Raw genomic sequence first — 25,418 nt, forward strand, 5'->3', positions numbered from 1 at the left:
TATGTTGGTTAGGCAGATCATTGTTAGCTAATACGTGGCTGTAAATTGGTGTGTATCTGCAGTATAAAGTACCTTATATATAACATTTCTACATTTTAAAATTTTCAGCGAAGAGTATTAATTGCTGTATGCGTTGCAACAAAGAAATAAATTTATACTAACTAGATATATCAAAGATTCTAATACAAATAATACTTTTTTAATCTATCTAATGTACCATATGACAACTATTTGTTATAATATTTAAACAATATTTAAATTCTTTAAATCCATACATTTATTTCAAACAGATTAATATTGATATTGAGTATATTCATTTGTAATATGATTCAGTATAATATTTGATTAATATATCTATAATAAGCAAGATATTAATATTTAATAATTGAATAATTAAAAAAAAAAATGAAATAGGCAATAATATTGTTTTAATTCAAAGCGGTTGAAGTCAATACTGCAACACCGCGTTCATAAAAGCTATGTGGGTCCTGTCCAGCAGCAACCGCCAAATCGACTGTAAACAGCAATTCGGTACGTGTTGAGTTTAGGTAGACAGGTAATGTTAGTTTACTTATACGTGGATCATTTGTAATTCTAAAATGAAATGAAATTTGAATAATAAATATTTCTGGTAAAAGTATGATTGCAGTTAATTTTACTTACTTCACCCATTTCAACAATGTTAACGAGATATCCATCATTATTGTAGATGCGAGTAAAAGCTCATTATTTTTGCATTGTGCTCCTTGCAGCTTAAGACCAGTTACACCAAAACTGCTATCTTTCTGATCAGTACTAACTCCAGATTCGGCGATCGTAACTTCTAAAGCCAATTCTTCTAATGACCAACTATTTGCCTGTGCAACACATTGACGGGTTGCTGTTATGTACGCTTCCGGATTTAACAAGCCGCCGAGCCATACAGGAAATCCCTATAAAAGAAAATTGAATATAAATAATTCAGTTATCTATTTCATTCTACTTCATATAATTAAAATTTGAAAATTAAAAAAATTTGATACCATTAATTTTCTTATGAGCATTGCAACTGACTTGAAATTATTCTACGAATTTATGTTAAAATGTTTTGAAACATAAATTAAAAAATATATAATAATAACATTTTAACTTACTTGCAGTTCCTTAGCACCTGCTTGGGAGACGAGTTGCGATACTTTTTGCAATTGTTTTACACGATTGCTAAAATCAGTGATCCATTGTATAACAGTACAACCTATGGGCACGGTGTAACGCTTCCAACCCTTTGGAATTATACCTCGTACCAATTCAGACAACATAGAACGATGATGATTAGTTTGTTTCTTTTCGCCTTGACAAATTAGTACAACATCCTGCAAATCTGATATTACAGTTTGTAAAAGTCTAGCGCCAGATGTAACTTCACGTTCAAAGTAACGATATAACGGATCTTTAATATTTTCTACCGTCCGTTTAAGCACTTGCAGATTTTTAGGTAATAATTCAAGCCAAGTAGTAGCGGAATTATGCAAGGTCTTCATCCATGATGGACGACCATCTTCATTGCGTTGAGTAGCTGCAGCTGCTTCATTACTTTCTTCAACACTATAGGCCAACTCATCATCATCCTCCAACTGTTGCATTTTAAGTAGCTTGCTAACAAGATCTGTTCCTCGGGTAGTCAATAAAACTTTCTCTGCATTATTTGGTAAACCAAGCCAAGATGGTGTTTGACGATCTGTCAAATTTTCAATCCACTTAAGGAAATGATCACGACGTGTTCCATCGGGCATAGTAATATGACGTTGACCGGCTGCTCCGCCATCTACATTGGCAACTAGAGCAAAATCGGCTTCAAAACTACGTGCAGTAAAAAGTTTTTTCAAGAATGAAGTAAGCAGACGTTGATCGAAATCATTATCAATCTTGCCACCATAAATTGATTGTGACAGCAGTGTAACTAATGCATCCCATGGTACCTTCTCTGGTGGTAAATTAGTACGACTCATAGCTGTTGTATCAATCCAAGTATCCAAGGTATCGCATGCTACACGCAAATCAGATTCATTAAACTCATATTTCTTTGCCCAACCCAGTGGTACATAACGTAAACGTTCTTGGACGATAGCATGGAACCAAGCCAAAAGGAAGTAAAGACGTGCACGCTCACTTGGAGCTTTCATCATACGTGCCGCTGGCACAGTAGAGAATGTGCGAAGCAAGTTTGCGCGTATACCTTAAAGGAAAATAATAGTTTAATATATATAAATTATTTAAGATTATAATATATTGTATACTCGTGTACTTTATGCAGTCCACTTGTATAAAATAAACATTGAAACAGTGGCTTAGTGAGAGTCTCTAATGCGTTAGGCACCATGACATCTAATAATCTTCAATACATGCAAATTCCATATATTATATTTTCCGGAGGCGCCAAAAAGCTAAAGGGCCTCAGGCATTAGTTATGCTCGCGAAGCCACTGTATTGGAAATAACTGAAAATACCTGGTGGTGGTTCAAATACAAATATACGTCCAGCTCGAAGTAAGTTCACCGGTACTTTGGGATTTATTTCCATAGTCAAGAACAATCTGAAACCAGAATGTGGTTGCAAAGAATGTAATTTCTTTTCTAATTGTACCAGCCATTGTGGTGCTAAATGAACATTCTTAAGAAGAACCCAGCGGCCACTCTTACATGCCATATTGATAGCACGCTCAGCTTGATTGAAGCCCTCAGCAGAACCAATTGCGATACTTGAAATTTGTTTGTTTAATTCCGCAGCTAAATCATCCACACGACCAGATGCGTCAAAACCGGGTACAGAGCATAAAAGAGCTGGAGTATTGCAGTTAAGTTGTTTTTCTACAACGGCTGCAAATTCTAATTCATTTTCAGCTGTTGGCATATATTCGGTGCCTAAAACAGTATTGACAACTTCATGTGCTGCTGCAATTACGCGATCCGGTCGGAATGCTTGTATTAATAATAACTGATGTATAGAACTTGCAACAGGTGAAAGAGCTTTAGACTCATCCCACAACTGTGGTACACATTGTTCTGGAGAACTTTGTTGTAACCAAGCAACCATTTCTGGCATTGATTTAAGTTTATCAATCAGTTTGCGGAATGTAGGAAGGCGAGTTGCCAAACGGTTGACACCTTCGATTTGTTCCGATGAAAGGCCATCAACCACAACGGGATTTGGTAATAAGCCTTCACGACTACGCAAAAAGAAATTGAATTCATTGTCCAGATTAGGTTCTGATGTACCCTTAAGATGAATTTTGCACATTAACAATGCAAAAGTAAGACGATCAGCATGCAACATACCACGTGCAACTCGTTCATAGCAAACCTTAATGAAAAATGAATTCAATAATTACTTTAAAAATATACATAACATGAATGTAACTTACTTGGAATAGGTCTTTTGTGACAATACTTAGACGTTCAGAATGGTCAGATTTGCCATCTAATTTATTATTGTTATAGAGCACTGTAGAGAATATATCCAAAAACATTTTCAAAGAATACTGATAAAGGAAGTGAACTTGGTTTAAGCTATCCATTGTGAAATAGATATTACTACAAGCCACTGACAACGGCAGGTATTGTTGAGATACCGTCTCAATTTCTGCAATAACTTTATCGGTTTCATCGACTTTTTGATTAATTTCATATGCTTCTCGCTTAAGAGTTTCTAATGTAGTAATAACCGAATTATCATCAAGAATTTTACCCTTAGCATCATTGAGTGCCTGTAACAGACTCTTTTCAAGCTGGCGTAAGCGTAAACGGAATTCACCTTGTAATTTCAATAGATCAGAACGTTTCTCATCTATATCGGGACGTTCAGCTTTGAGTACTTGATTAAGACATTGTGATTGTAATGAACTACGTGTAACAGTGAAATTGACAAATGTTACACGAGAACAAATATCTGGTGGGAACTCTACAGTTGGATCGCGTGTTGAAAGGAATATAACAAATGATGGTGATAAATCAATATCTTGATCACCAAGTGTAATCAGTACACGTCCTCCAGTGCGTCGCAATTCACGATTAAGTACGGGATTCAAAATTGGATCATAATTTTCGACATCTTGCACTAACAATGGATTACCAAAACGCAAAGCAGATTCCAAATTTTTACGGAATGAATCATCCAAAAATGATGTTTTTGTTATTTTCTTTCCGGCATATTCATTGAGTAAGAAAGTAGTAGCCTGTCCGGATGGATCAATAATAAGTGGATAACGATTGAAACGTTTCAGCATAATTGCATTTTCAGTACACAAATCATCAGAAGGTAAGGCATTTGCCTGCCAACGTAAACGCTCATCGGGATTAGAAAGATATTCCGTACGTGCAATATCACCACGGTATTGTATGTTAGCAGATTGAAGATGTTGACTCCAAGTTGTAAATAGATTCAAACGATAATGTTGATCAAAGTATCCACCTGTTGAAGAAAAAAAAAGTGATAAAGTATAACTATATGAGTATATCATTAGGATATTCAAGTCTTACCATAAGCTATAAATGCAGCTGATAACAAAACGTCGCCAATTATCGTTGACATTTGAGATTTAAACGTTTCACTGGTAGATTCCCAACGTTCTCGTTCAATATTCAAACTCTTCAACAATGCAATAGAACGATCTACCTTGGCTTGCACATTTTCTAAATCAGTTTTAATAGCTTGAGCTTGAGATATAAGTTGTGCATATTCTTCTTTGTAGGCAGCAATACTGCGTTCCAATTGCTCAACCAAATCTTTTGTTTCCTTCGCATTTTGTTTGTTTACTTCAGCTTGTTCTTCTAAAGAGCGTAACTCCTCACGCAATGGCTCAACACGTTTCAACATATCGGCATATTCAATCTGATAATTTATTTAAGAAAACAAAGATTATAAAAAGATATTACAATTTGAATACATATATAAATAAAATAATAAAGTAAACTAACGGGTATGTTAGTATTAATTAAAAGGCAATGATTGTTCTTCTTGCCAATCTGAAAGTAAGTATACAACACACACCGCACAATGATATGGGAAGACAAAAGTGTTATGGTGAAAGGTTAAAGTAATAATGAATAAATGGATAGGGACGTTGTGTCTAATCTGAATATAGGTTAAAAATACATCTCAATGAGGTGGATCCATAATGTAATAGGGCTCGAATCTGTAGTTGTGGCAACATGTATGTATTTATGCGTAACAAGTAACTGTTTAGCATGTGACTTTATCTTGAACTTAGTTGAGAAAGGACAGTTCTTGTTATCCGAAGGGGACGTCTTTAATTCTCAGAGATATCAGGCGAATGTCTATTGTATCCTAATGTTAGGAGACAATGTTCTATATTAGAGAAGTAAGAGATCTCAGAACTTGAGAATTTAAATGTAATTTGAAGAAATGAGAACGCGATGATTTTGTTAGTGAAATTTTGAACTGTTGTGTTTATAAATTAGGTCAGAAACAGAAAAGAAGCTGTTTGCTTAAGAGTGCTATAACTTGAATTATTAAATTATTATTACTACGCTTAGGTCGTTAATTTAACACATAAAAATTAAAAATGTTTTTTTCTTTTTAATAAAATATTAAACTTATATATTTGTGTTAAATAATTAATTGTATCTGAATTTATATAAAACTTGCAGTTCAAACAAATTATATACGGACTATAAATTAAGAAATTAGCATATTTCCTAAGACCACATAATAGCTAATAGATGATGAGTACTTGGGAATACTCGAAACAGCGTTGTATGGTCAGCCAAATTTCAATAAATTAAAAAAATTTTTTGTCCTTGTTCTTTTTTTGCTATTCGAATCCGTCTAACTTTTAAATAGTTTCTTTTCGTCATAAAGACCCATCACACTCGGGAAAAAAAAATTAACAAAAATTAATTATATTACAGATACTTCGGTATACTTCGTAAACCATCTTCAGTGTATTGTTTGTTTTAAATTGTTTTATTGTTATTAATAACATTATTTAAAAAAAAATTCAAACTAATAGATAGTGAAGAGTGTACGTATGTTTTCGCAAAGGAAGATTTTTATATCTTCCTATATATATATATTTTTATAGTGATGTAGATCTTTAAATTTAAAAATTTTGGATAACTACTGATTGGTTATGATTTACAGTTATGAATGTGAATGTAAGTATTTATTACAACGATTATATGAATGTACATTATCAACTTATTGACATGTATAATTATTATAGTAATAAATATGTAACATATAACTTACTTGTGCAATAGCCCATTTAACCATAGGTCCGCAAGCCATACTTGCACGGTTCACCTTTTCGAAGTTATAGTCAGGATTACTCAAATATTTGGACTTCATCTTTTCACGTACTTCATCGCTACAGTTAAATTATTAAAAAAAAAAATGATTATTATCATTAGTATTAAATTATTAAATATGCAATTTATAAATGATTGGCTAAACGAGCGAATAAGGTGGATGAAAAGCGAGCAAAGCATATTAAAGCTAATTCAGTTAATTTAAAAATTAAAACCACAACCAAAAAGTCAAAATTTTACCAAATATAAAATAACTTATTGTAAATAATTATTTCAAATTATATATCAATTTAAAAAAATAAATAAAATTTACAACATAAAAAATGTACTTTGCATCATATCTCACTACTTTTAACGAAACGAAAAAATAATTTAAAAAATGAACAACTCAGGAGTTTATCAAACTGAAAAGCTAATAAAAAAAAAATAATTATTTAACGAATTACAAGAACAATAAAATCAAACCTTAATTTTTTAAAAGAAAACGAAATTTCATGCTTACGTTATATTTTCAGTACCGAAGTTAGAAACAATTGAATTTATAAAGTTTTCTCTCATAATAACGGCACGAATCGATTTCCAATCGGTTGCATTTTCGCCGAGTAACAAGCATATCGATTCAAGTGCCAATTTCACCACGGATGGTGGATTAGCCATTGTTCTCACCTCAACAAGTTGTTGCTTACGAATTGATTTAACAGCTAAATTGGTAGTAAAGTAGTAATTTTACAAATTTTTACATTATTTTTAGTAACACGTTAAGACAAAACATCGAATTTATAAAATTAGTTAACTTAATTTTTTTAATTTAGTCACTATTTTTGCATATACCTAAATTCATATCATATATGACTATACTTTACCAATATTACTGTTAAATTATATGAATATATTGTAATATATTAATATTGTATGTTAATCTTATTTTATTTACATATATAACACAATTATTGTAAAAACTCTTAAAATTTTTTTTATTGTGATTATTAAAATAACGGTCATTAAAAATTTGGATTATAAAAAGAAATTATAATTAAAATATATTATGGCCGTGTGAGAGTTCGAGTAAATTGAAATTTCGTAGGGATTTTTTGCACTACAGTGTTTATTTATTTATTTATTTATTGCACTTATTTATTATTTATGGTTAAAAGTTTTCAAATTTATTTATTTATTTATTAAGCATCTTATACAATTTTCACAATGGTAACACCTAATTTACCTAATTTTTATCTAATTTACCCTACTTAAAATTCTGGTAAATACCAACATTATGCCTTACCGACATAACATAATTGACTATTTCTCTCAATTTACCATCAATTTACTCGAACTCGCACAGGGCGTAAGTGTTTTAGATAGTAATAGATTTTACGGATTATTTATAATATATAATATAATGTTATATGTTATAAATATATTTATTATTATTATATTTTTTATATTATATTAATATAGTAATAATAAAATAGTACAATATTATTATTATTAACATATATTGGGTGAAATAAACAATAGTAATAGTATTATTATTTATAATACATATATTATAAAAATATTATATGTATTTATTATATATTATAAATATATTTATTACTATTATATTTTTTATATTATATTAATATAGTAATAATAAAATAGTATATTATTATTATTATAAACATATATTGGGTGAAATGGACAATATTACTAGTATAATACTATTATTATTTATAATATATATATTTTAAAAGTTAATATTCTCCTGTTTGCTACAATATACAAGACTATATATTAAATTAAGGATGTAAGTGTTATCTTCCTTTTCTGGAAAAAATATGATTTTTTATGTAGACAATAATTGTGTTTGCAACTATAAGTAACAAGCTCGGTTCTTGAGTAACCCAGTATGTTACAATGTATATTAATGGTAAATCAAATAAAATATCACAAACATTTATTTGAATGCATAATCATAAATGTTTGAGAAACGAACGTTGTAGTTGAGTGAAGAAAAATAGGTAGGGCTGTATGAGATAAGAGAGGAATGAGGATAGTTTCACTATTATCATAGACTATTCAGAGTAATATAACATAGTAAAGCGGCAACAACAAAATTCGTTTATTCAAATTTACAATCTTGAGTAACGGATTAAGTAACTGAGTAAGTTAGTTGTTACTGTTATACTTTGAGCTGATTTACTCAAGAGGAAAAATGAAAAGAATTATAACACGAATTTATATGTTAGGACAAGTGTGGGTTAAGAAAAGGGTTAACACGGAGAGACAGTTAGTTTCACTCCAAAGTATTGTAGTAACAGTACAAAGCGACACTGACTAGAAAACAAATTTCTAGCAAATGTTTTTTTGTAACTCGATTCCCGAGTTCGCTACTCGATATTGTGAATATTGTAAATAGTAAAATTATCTTGAAATTATCATTTAGTAGGATTAATTACCATACGTTGCTATATGATAACTTATAGTAAAAAATTATTCATTTACTATCTGATTTAGTTTCAAATAAGTTTATGTACATTCTTATTTAATACAGAATTTATTGTAACAGAAGGGTCGATATATGACCTGAAAGTTTAGCTGCCGTACAAATTAATAGCCTAAGCGTATATAAATAAAATTAATTAAGTTTTAACATAATCGTTAAAGAATACTATTTCAGGGAAATATAAATAGTTTTTACACAGATGCATATTATAGAATTGCGATCAATAAATTCAGCAGATAGACGAATAAGATTGTAATATTCTAAATGTCCTGCATGTGTTACTAGAAGAATATGATTATACTTGACTTTGGGAAGCTACGCAATCCATTTTTTTTAACTATTTAAGAGATTTTAAGAAGTCTCATACATAACTAATTATTTTTAAATATTTTAGTAAAAGTAATGAAACATAAGAATATAAAATTTTTAACTAACTTGAGTATTTATACCTTTGTTTCCTTAAAATTAATATTTAAAAAATAAAATCTATATCTAAAAATTAAAACTAATCAGCTATTATTATCTAATATTAAAATTAAATTAAGCTTAAAAAATGATTATTATATTACAGTTTTAAAAGAATCAATATGGTTGAAATGATGAGTTTTTACAATAATTGTTATAAAAAGAAAGTTATTACAAGTACCTTATAAAATAATATAATACAAAAATTAAATTAGATATAAAAAGTTGCTGCTGCATTAGGAGATCCGCTGTGTATGTAAGTACAAATGGTGCTTAGCGAATGCAAAGTGTGTACTAGGTGTGTTGTTGGATTAATAGAGCTATTTCTTGTGTAAGATGCGAATTTTATGGATATGTATATATTTATGTATATATTTATATTTAGTTTTACACCAATTCTTTAATTTCAATTCATTAATAACAATTTTTAGAATAGAATAAATTGTTATTTACTTAAATATGTATACTGAGAGTTAAGCCAATTCGTTAATGGATTGATGTATAATAATGGTAGTGGTGGTGGTAGTTACAATTTTGTTGTGATATATTTTTTTCTTTATCAATTTTGAGTTTGCATATGAAATGATGGTTTTGATATATGAAACAAAAATTATAAAGTGTTTGCCGTACGTGATCTTGTCTGTTTCCAAATTAACAATTGACGAGATGAAACCATCTTTGACAATGATGCCACGTATTGCCTTCCAATCGGTTGCGGTTTCATTTAGCAGCTCGCATACCGATTCCAAAGCTAATTTAACAACTGCTGGAGGATTGGCCATGGAACGTACTTCAGCCAAGTGTTTCTTTTTAATAGAACTAACAGCTATGGTGTAACGATAATATTCAATGGTGTTTTAAATACATAAATTAATTTACAAAATATATGTGATAAGTTAAAAATATATTCTTAATTTAAATGTTTATCAATAGCGATCCTTATATTAAAATAATAAGGAACAATTCCAAATAAATTATAAATTTTTTTTTTTGCATAAAAATCTAACTAAACTAAATTTGTTCAACATTTTTTGTATATTATAAAACTTAACTTACATTCATATAGCTTAAGTATACACTTCTATAATTAAATCTAACATAAAACATACCTTGTTGTGCTTCTATAACTGCTGGTTCTACTTGAGCTAAGTCAGCCATGACATATTTACGTTTTTCTTCAATCTTAACCGTTTGATCCGCTAGTTTAATTTGTATCTCCTGTGATTGTATCTTTTTCTTCTCTGCTTCTTGTTGATCCTTGAACATTTGTTTAAGTTTAGCATTAGCTGCCTCGTTCTTAGCTTGTAATTCTTGTTTCTTTACAGCTAATGATTTTTGCATCTCTTCTACTTGCTCGACAGTTTCAGCGATTTTGTTGAGACCAACATTCAAATGCAGTTGTTGTTCTTCTAAATCACTACGTTTTTCGTTATATAATTTAACGAAATGATGAATGAAATCTAAGTAGTGTCGAGGTGTGACAGCCATTGTACGTCCACCTCGTTTAGCTAGACGTGCATTTGCTTGATGTAAAGTTTGATGTACATAAACGCAACTGTTAATAACGGCATCACGATGGTTTGGATTAGCTGGAACCAATGGGCAAACCGATGGGAAGAAGTCTGGTGGAGTCCAGGTAGGTTTTTCTAAATCAACACGCGTAGTGAATTCTTTGCCCACTTGGAAGAGAGCAGAATCAGACCAATCGCCAAACCAGTTAAGTACACAACGATTGAATAAAGCTGGTGAAGTAGCAGCTCGATCTTTTAATCCATCAGTTGATGGATTCATTGTAAATACCACATGTAAATTACGCATAACTTGTTGTGTAAACCTAATTAAATAAGCATTATAATTAATTTTATAACATTTGTTTTGTAAATTATTATAAATAAAACTATAAAAAGGTTTTATTTATTTTTGCATATATATGACGAAAATTAGGAAAATATTGTTTTATTAAATTCCTCGTTTAAACTCACCACTTGTAAAGTTCATCGCTAGAGTCTAACATTAAACCTTCTCTCTGTGCACCTTCTTTGCATTGAGTCATTAAAGTAGTATACTCATCTCCCTCAAACAGACCAGGAACTTCACCGTTAGCTAACAGAGTATTCATTCGTTCTAAGAAACCGGAATCCAGCACATTCGATTCATCCAAAATAAAAGCAATTTTTTCATCTTTACACCCAGAACGTCTCAATACACAACGTAAATCTTCATCAAAATCTTCACTGGTGTATTTATTATGCACTTTAATTTGGAAGATTGATAAACCATTCATCCATGCAACAAAACGCGAAAGCGTAGTTTTGCCAGCACCTGACACACCAATAAGTAATAGATGACCTTGTGGCTGACGGAAAATACGATCAATACGCAGCACATGCTCCAAAACTTCATCAAACAATACAAGTGGCACATCCAATTCTTCTTCATAGAAGACCTTAAGACGTGCGCGTACATAATCACGCAATTCTTCACGATTGACAGGCATATAATCCTTTGACAACCAATTACTGTAAAGTATAGGACGTGTAAGTGCTTCTTCTTGATTGATGCTCGGGAAATGTTTCACAGCGACTATATCAATATTTTCATTTGTCCAACGGCGTTCCGATTCCTCAACCAGACGATCCTATTTGATCAAAATTTTCATTAATAATGAAAAAATTTTAAATACATTATAAACAAAATTTACTTGGAATAAACGCAGTGCTTCATGTGCCCACAATCTTACTAAGCCTTCTACTGGTAATGAATCAAGTGGTCTTATTGCTTCACAAATACCACGTACCCAACGTGTCATTTCACGTGGTGAATACACATAATGAGGTTGCATATCTTGTGTAAATCGATCTTGTGATGCCAAATAAAATTCGACCATAGCGTTGGTGAGTGGTTCAGCATAACCACGTAATGATGGCATTAAACGTAACATAGCACGTGAGAAAGTGCCATAAATTTGTTTAAGAGATGTTTCGCCAGGATAATCAACGTATATAATCGGAACATGACGTAAGAAACGATGAGATAGTGGTTTACGACCGGGATCAGTCGGTGGATTACAAGCACCAACAAATTGTATACGTTCAAGTGAAACCCAAGCTTGATCGCTGGCACGATAAAATCCTTTATGCTCTACCAATTGTCGCAAAAATGAAATAACACGTTGTGTACCATAAGTGTCCATGTCAGGTAAATTGATTTCATCGCAGAATAATACCAACCATTTTCCAATCTAAAAATTGTTGAATATTACAGACAACTTAGAGTAATGATCTTTATAAACATACCTGTACTGGTGATAATACAACACCATTTGGTGTTTTGCGGTATTCACAATAATGATCGAAGGTCTTAAGAAGTAGTTCAGGCGTAGTAGCAGATGAAAAATTTAAACCTACTACTTCCATGTCAGGAAGTGCACGCAAGGCTGAGAATAGTGTCATAGTCTTACCAGAACCAGGGGGACCGCATAAAACTTAAGATAAAAATTTTGTTTATTAGTTAAAATATTATTACAATAAAAATATATACAATATTCACAACATACCTAAAGGTTTGTGCTCAGCTAACCAAGTGTAAAGCAAAGATTCATGGCGAACAGTATCCAGTGTAGGAACAACAATATCTGGCGAAGCTACTTTGTGAGTTTCAACTTCAATGACTGGTACTTTATTGGACCACGGCGCCCATTCCCCATTCATGCTAACTTCGTAATCAATAATAGGCACACCAGTAACACCAGGCAAAGGTATAGTAGTAACGCTACGAACAAAATCACCTAAATCGGTGCGTACTTTTAATTTAGCATCGCCAGCGAATGACCAAAGTACAGAATAGACCAGTGCTTTAGGTATATAATGTTCTAGTTGATCAGCTGAGCAAGGAAAATCAGGATGTTGAGAGTTGAAATTTAAAACATTTCTGGAAATATCAATTTATATTATTTACGTAAATATTTTTGAAAATACAATAACAACCTTGCTGCTTGATTTAACATTGAAAAAAGTGAGCTTAGAGCTCGCAAACGCGTAAAGTCCATTATATGTTCTTGCTCCATTGCGTATTCTAAACTGCGCACTACAATGCCATCAGACGAAAAGTAAGGTTGTAAAAGTAATGCAATGTCTCGCTGAACTTGTAATGATGGAGAAACCTCATCCTCTTTATCTTTAGATGCAGCAGGTTTAACCATACCGGTGAAGTCATCATCTCCATCTTCCAATGGAATGCTACGGAGTCGTGATAAATAATTCTCAAATATCATTTCAGTAGAGAGCACATCTTCTGAGAACCAAACCATACCGCAACGCGAAACGGTAGCTAAGGTGGCAAATTTAAGATCCTGTACCTCAAACATTATGCGGACATTAGGTGGAAGAGAAAGACGTTCTCCATTAGGTAAAGTTAATAATTTATTATCATCCAATACTGAATTCAAATTTTCAACCCATTCAGGATCTACATCGCCATCAAATATAATCCATTGTCGTTTATTTATTTCACCACGTACGTTATCAATAATTTTACGAAGTATATGCGTGAAAAGACCATCAGTCCATTCGCGTGTGTTAGGATCCATAACACCATATAATGCTTCTTTCGAAATGGCTTTTGGATCAATAACATGTGCAACACCTTCAACGCCTTCGAAACGCTCAAGTGCTTTTAGGAGTGTGCGCCAAGCAGTAGACTTACCAGATCCAGATGGACCCACCATCATAAGACCATGGTTGAGGTTGGAAATTTGGTACAATTGTAAAACCTTTTAAAAAATAAGAATTGTGATCAATGTAATGAATTCAACAAAATTAAAAAAAAATTACACAAAAGCAAGTTTGCACTTAAGGATAATTAATAATTAATTCAATTATTGTTTGCAATTTTTAAAATTAATATCTCTTACTTTTATAATCTATAATCTAATTATACTAAATCTTATTTTAGTATAATTAAACAATATAATGTCTGTGTTATTATATAGAAACTTGCTTTTGGATTAAATAAAAAAAAGTAAAGAATATATATTATAGAAGAGTGATAATCTTACTTTTTCAACCCATGTTTCACCGAATCCCTTTTTATTCAGTGTTTAATCAAGTTTTGCGAATTGGTTAAAATAGTTTTGAATTGAATTGAAAAAAATAAGAATTTAATATGAAGTTAGGGATTAATAAATGATTTCTAATTGTACAATTAATGTGAAACAAAGGAAGCAATTAAAACTAAAAACTTAAATGTTGCATATTCTAAGCATTAATTAGCTTTTTAAACATAATACATTGCTTTCTTTGGTTCCATAATACACTAATATGAAATAATTAGTAGTTAGGTGAATGTGGAAGGTAAACCATTAATACGAAATTCTTAAAGATACCTTTTCCATCCAGGCAGCGCCTTGCTCGTCACCTTCACCACAAACCAAGTAGTCCTCTTGGCAAACTTTTCGTATTTCCTCTTTAAGTCCTTTCATTTCAGCTCTAGTATAACCGACATTCGGGAAGACATCACTAAGCAATGAAAACAAAAGTGGAATATCTTCAGCGACCAATTTTGGTACCATAGTTTCGCACACAGATTGTATTAGAATTTCTTGTTCAGGCAAATTTTCAGCTACGGAAGCTTCATCAAAATTTTCCTCACCGCGTTGACGAAGAGTTTCTTTAATTTTCATGATGCGGTCACGCTTGACATTACCAGCAGATATTAAAACAGATTTGAGTGCACGCAAACCGAAATCGTAGTGACTTTGATTAGATAATTGTTCATCACATAATTTAAAGAATGGTACAATTTTGCAAGCCAATTTTTCTGCTGAGCGGAAACCTTGTGAAAACAACATAACTTCGGCAATAAGTTGACGATCTGGTGTGGTCATAGCAAGTGATCGGAATAATTTTTTCAAGTTATCTGGTAAGTTTGAACGTCCAGCATAGCCTGGATTCATTGTGATAAATATTGCCATGTCAGGCGAAACACGCACTTGCTTGCCCACAAGCTCAACTGTTATACTCTCCTTATTACTGTCCATTTCATATTTAAGCGCTTCCTGAATGGTTTGAATTTGTTGTGAGCATGCAGACAACATACGCTCTTCGAGACGATTGAATTCATCAAAGCAACCCCATGCACCTACTTGACATAAACCAACAAAAATACGACCCATAGCTTGGAAATCAAATGTTTCGTCACAATTAAACACAAGCACAAAACGGCCTAACTGATTGCCTAAGGCTTTTACTGATTCAGTTTTGCCTGTACCAGCTGGACCGAATGGTGAACCACCAAGACGTGATTCCAGAGCTTGTGTCATGGTTAAATAACAACGATCCGTAAGTGGAGTTTGTACAAGACGATCTTGTACACCCAAATATTCAAAGCCGTAGAAGAAACGAGCGTTAGCCATGTGAATGGTGAGTTGTTGTAAAACCTAATAAATATACCAAATAATATTTATTATTAAAATTTTAAATGCATTGCTTTACCTCAGTCTGACGTGGATCAAAATAGAAACGCATTTCACATAGCCATTGGAAGGATTTGGGACTTGTAACACCATTAGCAATCAAACGGCGAGTAACTGTGCGTTTATGCACAAATTCATTAATCTTAATGAAAAAGCAAACATTAGATAAGAATAAATAGATTAGTTCATTATAAATTTGGAATATTTACCAAGTGCTCTAATTTGCGTCTGCGGAGTGGTGGCTGTTCTTGTAATACCGAATCAGCCAATACATTAAGTGTAGATTCTACGGTAGCTAAAACTCGTTGCATTGGTTTTGAATTGTTGTTTTCTGATGCTTGTTGTAGACCAGCTTCGACATCTTCTGACCAGAGAATTTGAGCTGCTAGAACAACAATCTGCGCTTGGTACTTATCGCACCATTCCATATATTTTTGTGGATCTATTTTACCATCACGGAATTGTTTTATATCTTGTACAGCTTGTGCTAAAAGAGAAGCTAGAGTGAAACGCATTTGTTTTTCAACCAGTGAAAGCCACTCGTTAATTTTTGGATGTTCAACAGTCGAAACTGGATTAATAAACTTTACTTCTTCGCCTTCACGCGAAGAAATACCCAAAATGATTGTATTATCCTCATTAAGTAGGATGGCTGCTACACCAGCAAACATTTTTTTAAAATGTTTTTGTAAACGAGCAATGTTTTTGCTATTGCCAATAATTTCCAAAAGATCCTCATCACCAACAAAGTAGAAACGAGGAAATGAAGTACGTTCCCGTTCAAGATATTCACCAAGCGCTTTCTGTATTTTACCCAGTAAGTCAGCAAGTCTCTCCAGTGAACGTTGAACTGCTGGTATATTAAGTACATCCATAACTTTGGGTGATTTTGTAACTTTTTTCATTAAACCCAAAAATTCCGAACTAATACTTTGGAAGCGAGAAGTTTCCACTGGCAATAAGGTTTTAATATCAGCGCTACCAGAAAATATGCCTTCCAAATAAACCCAACGACGCTGCACATCAATCCATACGTCAAATAAAGCATTTATACGATTAAGTTTTTCCTCCCAAGTAAGTGCTTCCTCCTCAAATACTTTGTAGTATGGTGATAGTTTCATAGCAGCTACGGAATTAATATGTTCCTTGACTTTATTAAATAAGTCATCCCAACCACGTATAATGCGGCACTTATTTTGGTAGTTTATTAAATCTAGTTCATATGTCTGCCAAGATTCACGCACTTGTTTCAAAAACTCTTCCAAAGCCATTTCACCTTGTGCAACAAGTATTATATCCTTGACAATTACTTCATTTTTCTGCAAATTAACATCCCATACTTGACCCAAATTTAAGTCAGAGAGTACCCAATTAACACGTAATTGCTTAGTCAATTGCTTCCAATGGCGTTCTTTTAATGCATCAGATTTTAATTCCACAATAAGCATGTTTACTTTGATATAGCTTTGAATAAGCTTCTTGACATATTCATATGATTCGTACATGCGTAAACGCGCTGGTAATTCCTTTAATTGAGACATCATTGCTTCCAATTGCTGACGTAACTTACGTGGCTGAATAGAGAGCCATGGTTTTTCCCTGAAGAAAACAAATATTTAGACTCAAACACATTAAAAATTTATTTATTAATTGTACTAACCTTGTTTCATCGATTTGAGTCCAAACCTTAGACAACTCACCCCAAACACCACGTAAATCTTGTAATTCTTCCAACGCGACACCCATGCGTTCTGAACTGTTGTTCGGAATAGCTGACTCTTGCAATTCGAGCGCTTCTTTGGCTTTAGCCACATTGTCACGTTCTTCCTTTAAACGTGAATATTTGCTTTCAAACATTTGAAGTTGTTGTAGAGCATCATCGGGACGTATTTTACCTCCAGTTGGTTTATTCTTTTCCCAATCATTTAAGAAATCAACAGTACGTGTTTCAACTGCCTTATCTTCTGCCACAATTTTGGCTTGCAGGCTAGCAACTTGAGTTTGTATAGCTGTATCTTTGCGTTTGATAATTTCATTGAATGCAGACCATTCACCTTCGATATTATCAACGTGTAACCAATTGTTTGGAAACTGAAAACGTTGACGTTCAAGTATACGCTGTGCTTCACGAAATACCTCAACTTGATTATCCCATACAAGCATATCCTTTTTCAATGATTGTACGTATGTTATGAAGCTTACAGCATCTGAAGTACTGGCAGCCTCTGTGAGATAAACAATTTCAATTGAAGTTTAAGTATTTTACATACATTAATATATTATTACCTATACTCTGCATTTCTAAATCTGTACGAGATTTAGAAACCTTGGCATGGAAAGTTGTCATTTCATTACCGAGTAATGAACCGAATTTACCCAAAGCTTCTTTATGCCATGAATCATATTTTAATGTAACTTTAGCTTGCACTTTTGCATAATCAATAATAATTGGACCATAAGCACGACGTGTATCTGAAGTGTCAAATGTTGTACGTGATTTTTTTATATCATTCAAACATTTAATCCATAAATTGACATCTTCACCCAAGCGACCGTATAGTGTATCTTGTTGTAAATCCCACAAACTTTGATAACGCAACCATTCTTCTACATAGCTTCTAACTTCACTGATTTTGTTCTCAATAGCTTCATAAGCGCTCTCTAAAATTTTACCATTTGGCAATTTGGTTAACAAATTACGATATGTTTGTGAAACGGGTTTATCCAGACCAACTTGGTAACGAGAACTTTGTAGACGAATTTGGGAGGTTACAATTGCTTGCCAAGCAAAAAGTTGTTGCATTATTTGGAAGCAAGCTTCTTCAATCGAAGGATACAAATACATTTGTTGATTAGTTATACGAATTTCATGAACTGCATTTTGTATCTAAAAAATAGAAAAAAATATTAATTATTATAGTTCGAATGTTGTTTTCTTTTGTGTACCTGTGGTTCTCCACCTAGTTTATGTGTAGGTTGTGCCGGAGCATCTGTATCCATAGATAAGTCAACTTCCTTTTTGTGGCCAGTTAGAGCTTCAGTCCATGCTTGTATACCAGCTTGTAAACGCATTGCAAGTTTCTTTTCGACTTCTTCATCCAAACGACCAACCCAAACATTCAAATTTGAATATTGACGTAAAGATAAATCGTCCACTGCATTTTGTATTTTAGCCAATATTTCAGCAAATGTTGCTGCACTGTAAGGACATGTTTCCAGAGACCGTACGTCAACATCTAGCTGTTCTTCAACAACTAGTAAATCTTCAACCTTTAAAAATTTTATATGCTTTAATTAGTATAAAATTTTTATAATAAATACTACCTTTTCTTGAAATTGGGTAACACAATCAGATAAGCGTAAGACATATGGATCTAACTTGTAAGATTCCCAAACTAAACCGATTCCTTCAGATATTAAGTTGAGCACTTCTTTGCGCAGACCAGCAACGAGTGGCACAATACTAGCACGTTCTTCGATCTATATTACAAATATTTAAGAATTATTAATATTTATATACCACAGATTTTTTTTAATGAAACTAACTACAAAGTGAAGCATGCAGTAACTCAGTAACTAATTTATTATTGTTTTTATAATATAATATAGTAACATTTACACGATAACAATAACAACGCTACCTTAAATACGAAATTTTGTGCTAAACTCCTATTATTTAGCTGCATGAAAAAAAGGTTTTGATATTTTTTGATTTTATTTTGTTGATTATTGTAAGGATTGTTAAGTGACGACAGGTATACTAATGTGATTTATAATGTGTATAAGTTGCGTATTAAAATGACTTTTGTAGCTGTTCAAATGTTAATTTAAAAAAAAAAAAAAAATAAAGTGGAAGTGGAAGAACTATAAATAACAATAAAATTTTAAGCATATCTTTGCAATTTTTTTTTAAAGTATTAAAATCCATATGTGAAAAGCAATAGTGTACGTGTAGTAAAATAAGCGTGTATAAACTTGTATAAAGAAATAATTTATAACATTGAAATTTAATATTTTTGTATCATTTTAATTAAACTTAGTCAATAAACTATTGACTATAGTTTTATTTATTAAAATTAGTTATATTTTAAAAATTACCTTTTCCAGAGTGCGTTCATAAGTACGAACACTTTCAATCAGTGAAATAGCATAAGGATAGATTTGGTTTGCCTGATGAGCTTTGTTCACAATAGTGAGTGGTACTCTATTAAGAGAATCAAAAAATATATACATATGTATAAATTAATTATTAAAAAAAATTACTTACCTAAAGCCTAAATTTTTAATATTCCGCACTTCTTTTGATAAAGTAATGATTTCAGGAAGAAAATTGACTCGTAATCTAAGTACATTAGCTCGTACGGTACGCGATCGAACTGAGTCGATAGTAAATATACGCCCAGTACTACCGAAATTACGCTCTTGTACTTTACGTGCCCAATCCTGAAAAACTTCAGAAATTGAAAGTTTATTGCGAAAACTATCACCGTCGGCTTTTAATTTCTGTCCTTCAATGTGTGTTTCCCAACCTCTGCCTAAAACATCTTCAACACGTTTTAAGTACATAGTCAATTGATTATCTATTTGTCGTGCCCATATTATAGAACCAGCGACTGGAGGTAAGTCTCTAACCGACGATAAACGACAACTTTTACTTTGTGGATATTGAACCTTAAAATAAAAATAAATTAGTTGTGATATTTTTAAAATTATTGTAAAATATGTATTACTTTAAATTTTTCATGCAAAGCTTCGATATCATCCTTGACACGCTGTATAAGCTGTGTTTGATATTCACGTATAGCACCGCGAATATGTGGACGCACAAAAAGTGCATTGAAACGCGAGAAAATTCGAAACATTTCATTAGCATTTTTTGCTGTGCCAAGTTGATCACGTAAATGTGCTGTTATACGAGTTTCCACGCGATCTTAAATAAAAAAAACAACAATCGTTAAAAAATTAAACCATCTTATGAGAATAGCAAGCTTACCAATTCTTTCTTCATAACGTTTTACTGCTGCTTCCCATGCTTCTGATCCTTCCTTGGTTATATCCAAGCAGTCAACTTCTTTAACATTTTCGTAAGCTAAGTTAACTTCTTCAATTGCATTAGCATCTGCAGCTTCTAAACTGTAAGGTTGCTTTGTTTCAGTAACATTTGAATCATTTTGTGATTGTTTATTGGGACGTAAAACACGTAATATGACAGTACGTAATTGCTCATGCTGTCTGCGGAATTTACGCATATGTTCCATGCGTGTCTGAAGTTTCTTATGAGCAGGTGAAACACGCCACACCATTTTTAAATGTTCATCACGCTTCTTTTTGACAATATCACGCAATAGTCCTTGCAGTTTATCATATTCATCATCCCAACAACTGAATATTTCAAAACATTGATTCATAACTCGTTCAAATTCATCGAATGGAATATGCATTAGACGACGTGTACCGAGTACTTTGAGCAGTTGTTGTGAAAGATCTCGTGATATAGCTTCAATAAGTTTAAGACAACGTTGTATAGGATACTTAGTATTGCGTACTTTACGTAAATGTGAAAAAATCTGCTGTACTGCTGGTCTGATTTTTTCTAACTCTGTAGCAGAAAGTAAATCATTTATAGGAAAATCCTTCATTAAAGGATTATAATCAGCAACTGTAGCTAGAGCTTGTTTCAGACCAGTGTCTGTATCAAAGGAAACGGTTGCATGAAAACGTTTACCATGTTTAAGTATATCTAAAGTAAGAGCGACTTCTGGTGATTCACGTTTTTCCTGTATGCGATAAAGTGCACGCTCTAAATTAAGCCAAAATGATACTTCCTAGAAAAAAAAATATTTTATTTTGATTTTTGTTTTTAAAGAAATTTTTTTTTTAATTACCTGTAAAGCTGTACCAGATGATGGATCTCTGTCGAGCTTGGTAACTTTCTTAATTTCTTTAATCCAACGATTGACACCATTTTGTAATTGATTTAGAAAAGTAGAATCTTCAACTTTATCACCGAAGTCTCCTACTTTTGCTTTACGATTTTCATCTGAGCATTTCCTAATAACAGCATTTACAGATGGATGAGCTGTTAGTGTTATTTCTGGTATATCAATATTTTGTTGTAAATGCAATAAACCCATTTCCAACTCAGCCAATTTTTTTTCGACCGATGGAGCCATTTTATCGCCATCACGATCAGCGCGCCCCGATTCCTTGACATATGATTTGAAGTAGGGTGCCAAGGATTTACTGATAAAAGCGTGCAATGTTTCGTATGGTGAACCATCCGAAAAATTAATTAAACGCAACTGTGAGTGTATTGACTTGTCGGCTTCAATTACAGCACCACGTTTAATACATGCTAATGAGGCCATGCGACTGTTGGTAAAGTGCACATCGTTACTAATTTGGTAAGTAACGAGTTCTTTCTCCTCTTCACCTTCAGCCGGTTGTTCATTTTCATCCTCTGAAATAAAAAAGAAATTATTAATAATTGATTTAATGAGAACTGTTATATTAACAGCATAACAAAATATTCCATTTCAGTTTTAATATTCATAATATTATTTATATGCATAATTAAATGATTGAATATTTCATACAATATTCGCCTCTAATTCCAAGTTCAAATTCGCACACAAGGGCAAACCTTGAACGTCTCCTTGAATAAAAATTCAGTACAACGCACTACCAAATGAATGGCATTGAGAAACCTTGATATCAATGTCATGTTCAGTGCCATTTTGAATGATATAGCACAAGGTCATACGTTCCCATGTGCTCATTGCGCATTTAAGTACTATTGAACCGGGAAATACAGTTTGTTTTGCGTTTCAATATAAACATAAACATCAATCAGCTGATTTTTGCTTACATTATACTAACAGCTGTGTGTATTTATGCCGGCAAAAAAATAAACAAAATTAAGCCGGTATAAACAAAACTCGGCTAACATATTGTAGTAGACTTTAACGAATTTTTGTAATAGATTAATGAAAATGAAAATAAAACCACGACAAGCAAAACAAGTATGCAAGATGACGTCAGGCAGTTGTCAAATTTGCAAGTGTATTGATTTTCCTATAAGAAAATCATTAAATGCATTCTTATAAGAAAAATTTAACTGATGATATTAGTAACTGAATTTAATTTTTCTTACACATAATTAAATTGGCATAATATATAAACACTGTTTGTTATCTTTTAAGTATAAAGATAAAGCATGTGCAATCGCCATTTTGTGTTGGGCGGTGGCCATACTTTGTGCAAATTCAGTCATAAGAAAAACTTATATACAAACTTTACCTTTAAGACAATTGCGTTGTATATATAATGCTTGCACTTGTGGGTCTGATAAGAATTTTTTCACGCGATCCTGGTTATCGGGATCTTCCAATGCTGTATTTAAAGCTGGTGGTACAACATCTTCTTCGGGTAAAAGTATGGTAACAGCCTTGCGAATATAATTGGCAAATGCACCATAATCCACAATTGTTACATTCGCTGTTACTTCTACCGAAGTATCAGCGTTCTCCAAAGAATCTCCCATACGAATATTCTAATTTTATTATAAATATATATGTTTAATAATAATTTGAAACGAACGGTGTGATTACACGTCTCAGTAAACCGAAAACGAAATCACTAATGCAAATTTGGATTGTGATGAGTCACCAATGTGAAAAAAACTAGTGTTGCCGTGATGCAAAAATATATTTTCTGAAATAAAATATTTGTTTGAATTATAATTGTTGAAGCAGATTTAAGATATTAGTTCATTACGTGATAAAATTAATGAGGTTGCAATCATATTATTAACGAATTTTGTCTTGTTTTGTCGTCGAAAGTTGCGGTTATAGTATGAGCTGATTTATTGATAATAAGCTCATTTATATGAAAGTTCGTTGTATAGTAAATTATCCTCATCAGTAGCTATAATTAGTAAAACTGTCTTAATAAGACAGTGTGAATGTGCTATTACATTGCTAACAAATTTTTAATTCTGGTTTATTTGCTTTGAAAACAGAATGGAAAATCTGTCATTAATGTATTTATTAATTTCAAATAACAAATGATGAACTTAAGTATAAAAATCATCAAGGAATTAAAATAAAGATTTTTCTTTATCCTCAACTAAAAAAACTAGCAAATCGTGATTTTATTCCTAAAAATAACATGTCTTATTAAATATATTTCGATTTACAACATTAAAACCATTTAAAAATAACACACACCTCTCCACTTAATTATTTCCAACATCGATTTTGTACGAAAGAATGAATATGTGGCAGCACCAAAAAATATAAATAAAAGAACTGTCAACAAGGCACAAAGGAGACAACAATAGCCGCAGTTCCCGCCAGTAGTAGTTTGGAAAAAGAAAAAGCAGCACGTGAATAAAACGTAAAAACATAAATCTTAACTTTAAGAATATTTTATAATAACTAAGTATAAGAAATAAATAAACTTATCCATTACCAATACGGAGTGTTAAATTAACTTATCCATTACCCATACGGAGTGTTAAATTCGAAATAAACCCCAACATAAAAAACCACTACATTGGTGACCAAGCCGACGCCGAATATAAAAAATGGCTACTCAAGAGCAAAAGATAACCGAAGACACTAACCCAATCAATGAAAACGCAACAATCACTGCAATAAAGCTGCCGATGCCAACATTAATAAAAAACAACATTGACCTTTGGTTTATTCAGTTGGACTACTGGTTCCAAGTCAACAACATAAAGGGCGATACTCAAAAGTTTGGCACAGTTATCGCAGCATTGGATGGATCGCTGTTAGAACAAATTTATAACACAATACAGAATCCACCAGCAACTCAGAAGTACGAAGCTATCAAGCAAGCAATAATAAAAAACTTTGCGGATAGTGAAAAAAAACGCATACAAAAATTAGTTAGTGGTTTACAGCTTGGGGATAAAAAGCCATCCCATCTTTTAAGCGAATTGCAACGTATTAGTGGAAGCAAACAAGACGAACAATTACTGAAAGGGTTATGGTTACAACGTCTTCCTGTAGAAGTACAGACATGTCTAGCCACAATTCAAGTGGAACTACCTAAGATGGCGGAATTGGCAGACAACATAACCGAAACAATCCGTATAAACTCAACAATGCAAGGAACTTACGTCAATGCAGCTAACGTCCCTGCAGCAGCTCAATTTCAACGTGATGCACAAATCGAACAACTTCAACGAGAAGTGACCAGACTGACGAAAATGGTCTCGAAATTATCAACCGAACACCGCTCAAGAACAAATCAACGTTCACGTTCAACATCCAGAAACCGGCAATGTCATGATGATAGTGAAGAAAAGACCAGTACAAATTGTTGGTATCATAGAACATATGGGGCAAATGCAAAAAATTGCAAGCAGCCATGCACATATGGCACAAAAAACTAAAACCGACTTCGTCTACGGCGGCAGAGGAAGTTGTAAACGAAACATCTACAAGACTGTTCGTCTATGACAATAAGACAAAAAAATCATTCCTAATAGACACGGGTGCAGATGTTTCACTTATTGCCGCCAAACAAAAAAATTCAAATACAAACAATAAGAACGAAAGAATACTCTACGCAGCAAATGGTTCTATGATCAAAACATTTGGAGAAATAGAGATAACTCTAGCTCTTGGCTTACGAAGAAATTTCACATGGCCATTTATTA

General features: G+C 32.4%; 2 protein-coding genes across 9 annotated transcripts; one reads left to right on the forward strand and one right to left on the reverse strand.

Annotated features, from left to right (window-relative positions):
* Positions 1-257: 257 nt before the first annotated feature.
* On the reverse strand, positions 258-23,352 carry LOC119666029 (dynein heavy chain, cytoplasmic). Of its 8 annotated transcripts, none has more exons than XM_038075312.1 (29): positions 23,027-23,352; positions 21,613-22,187; positions 20,721-21,552; positions 20,458-20,657; positions 19,995-20,398; positions 19,826-19,931; positions 19,369-19,407; positions 19,052-19,207; positions 18,674-18,997; positions 18,014-18,614; positions 17,388-17,952; positions 15,937-17,326; positions 15,747-15,869; positions 14,639-15,691; positions 14,312-14,338; positions 13,242-14,026; positions 12,812-13,185; positions 12,552-12,739; positions 11,957-12,496; positions 11,238-11,893; positions 10,365-11,089; positions 6,808-7,006; positions 6,247-6,364; positions 4,515-4,866; positions 3,401-4,446; positions 2,487-3,339; positions 1,134-2,215; positions 664-932; positions 258-594 (listed from the first exon to the last, which is right to left on the reverse strand). In XM_038075312.1, the coding sequence occupies exons 1-29, from the start codon at positions 23,268-23,270 to the stop codon at positions 429-431; spliced, it is 13,992 nt and encodes a 4,663-aa protein (XP_037931240.1). In that variant the 5' UTR covers positions 23,271-23,352; the 3' UTR covers positions 258-428. The 8 variants fall into 8 exon arrangements, with proteins under 8 accessions (XP_037931240.1, XP_037931245.1, XP_037931223.1 ...); XM_038075317.1 differs by lacking the exon at positions 6,808-7,006 and adding an exon at positions 9,886-10,081; XM_038075295.1 differs by lacking the exon at positions 19,369-19,407.
* Positions 23,353-24,314: 962 nt separating this feature from the next.
* LOC119680132 lies at positions 24,315-25,151 on the forward strand. Its single transcript, XM_038092813.1, has one exon. It carries the CDS (start codon positions 24,315-24,317, stop codon positions 25,149-25,151), a length of 837 nt encoding a protein of 278 aa, XP_037948741.1.
* Positions 25,152-25,418: the final 267 nt, after the last annotated feature.

Source organism: Teleopsis dalmanni, chromosome 1 (assembly GCF_002237135.1).
Source record: "Teleopsis dalmanni isolate 2A chromosome 1, ASM223713v2, whole genome shotgun sequence".
Classification (NCBI taxonomy): Eukaryota; Metazoa; Arthropoda; class Insecta; order Diptera; family Diopsidae; genus Teleopsis; species Teleopsis dalmanni.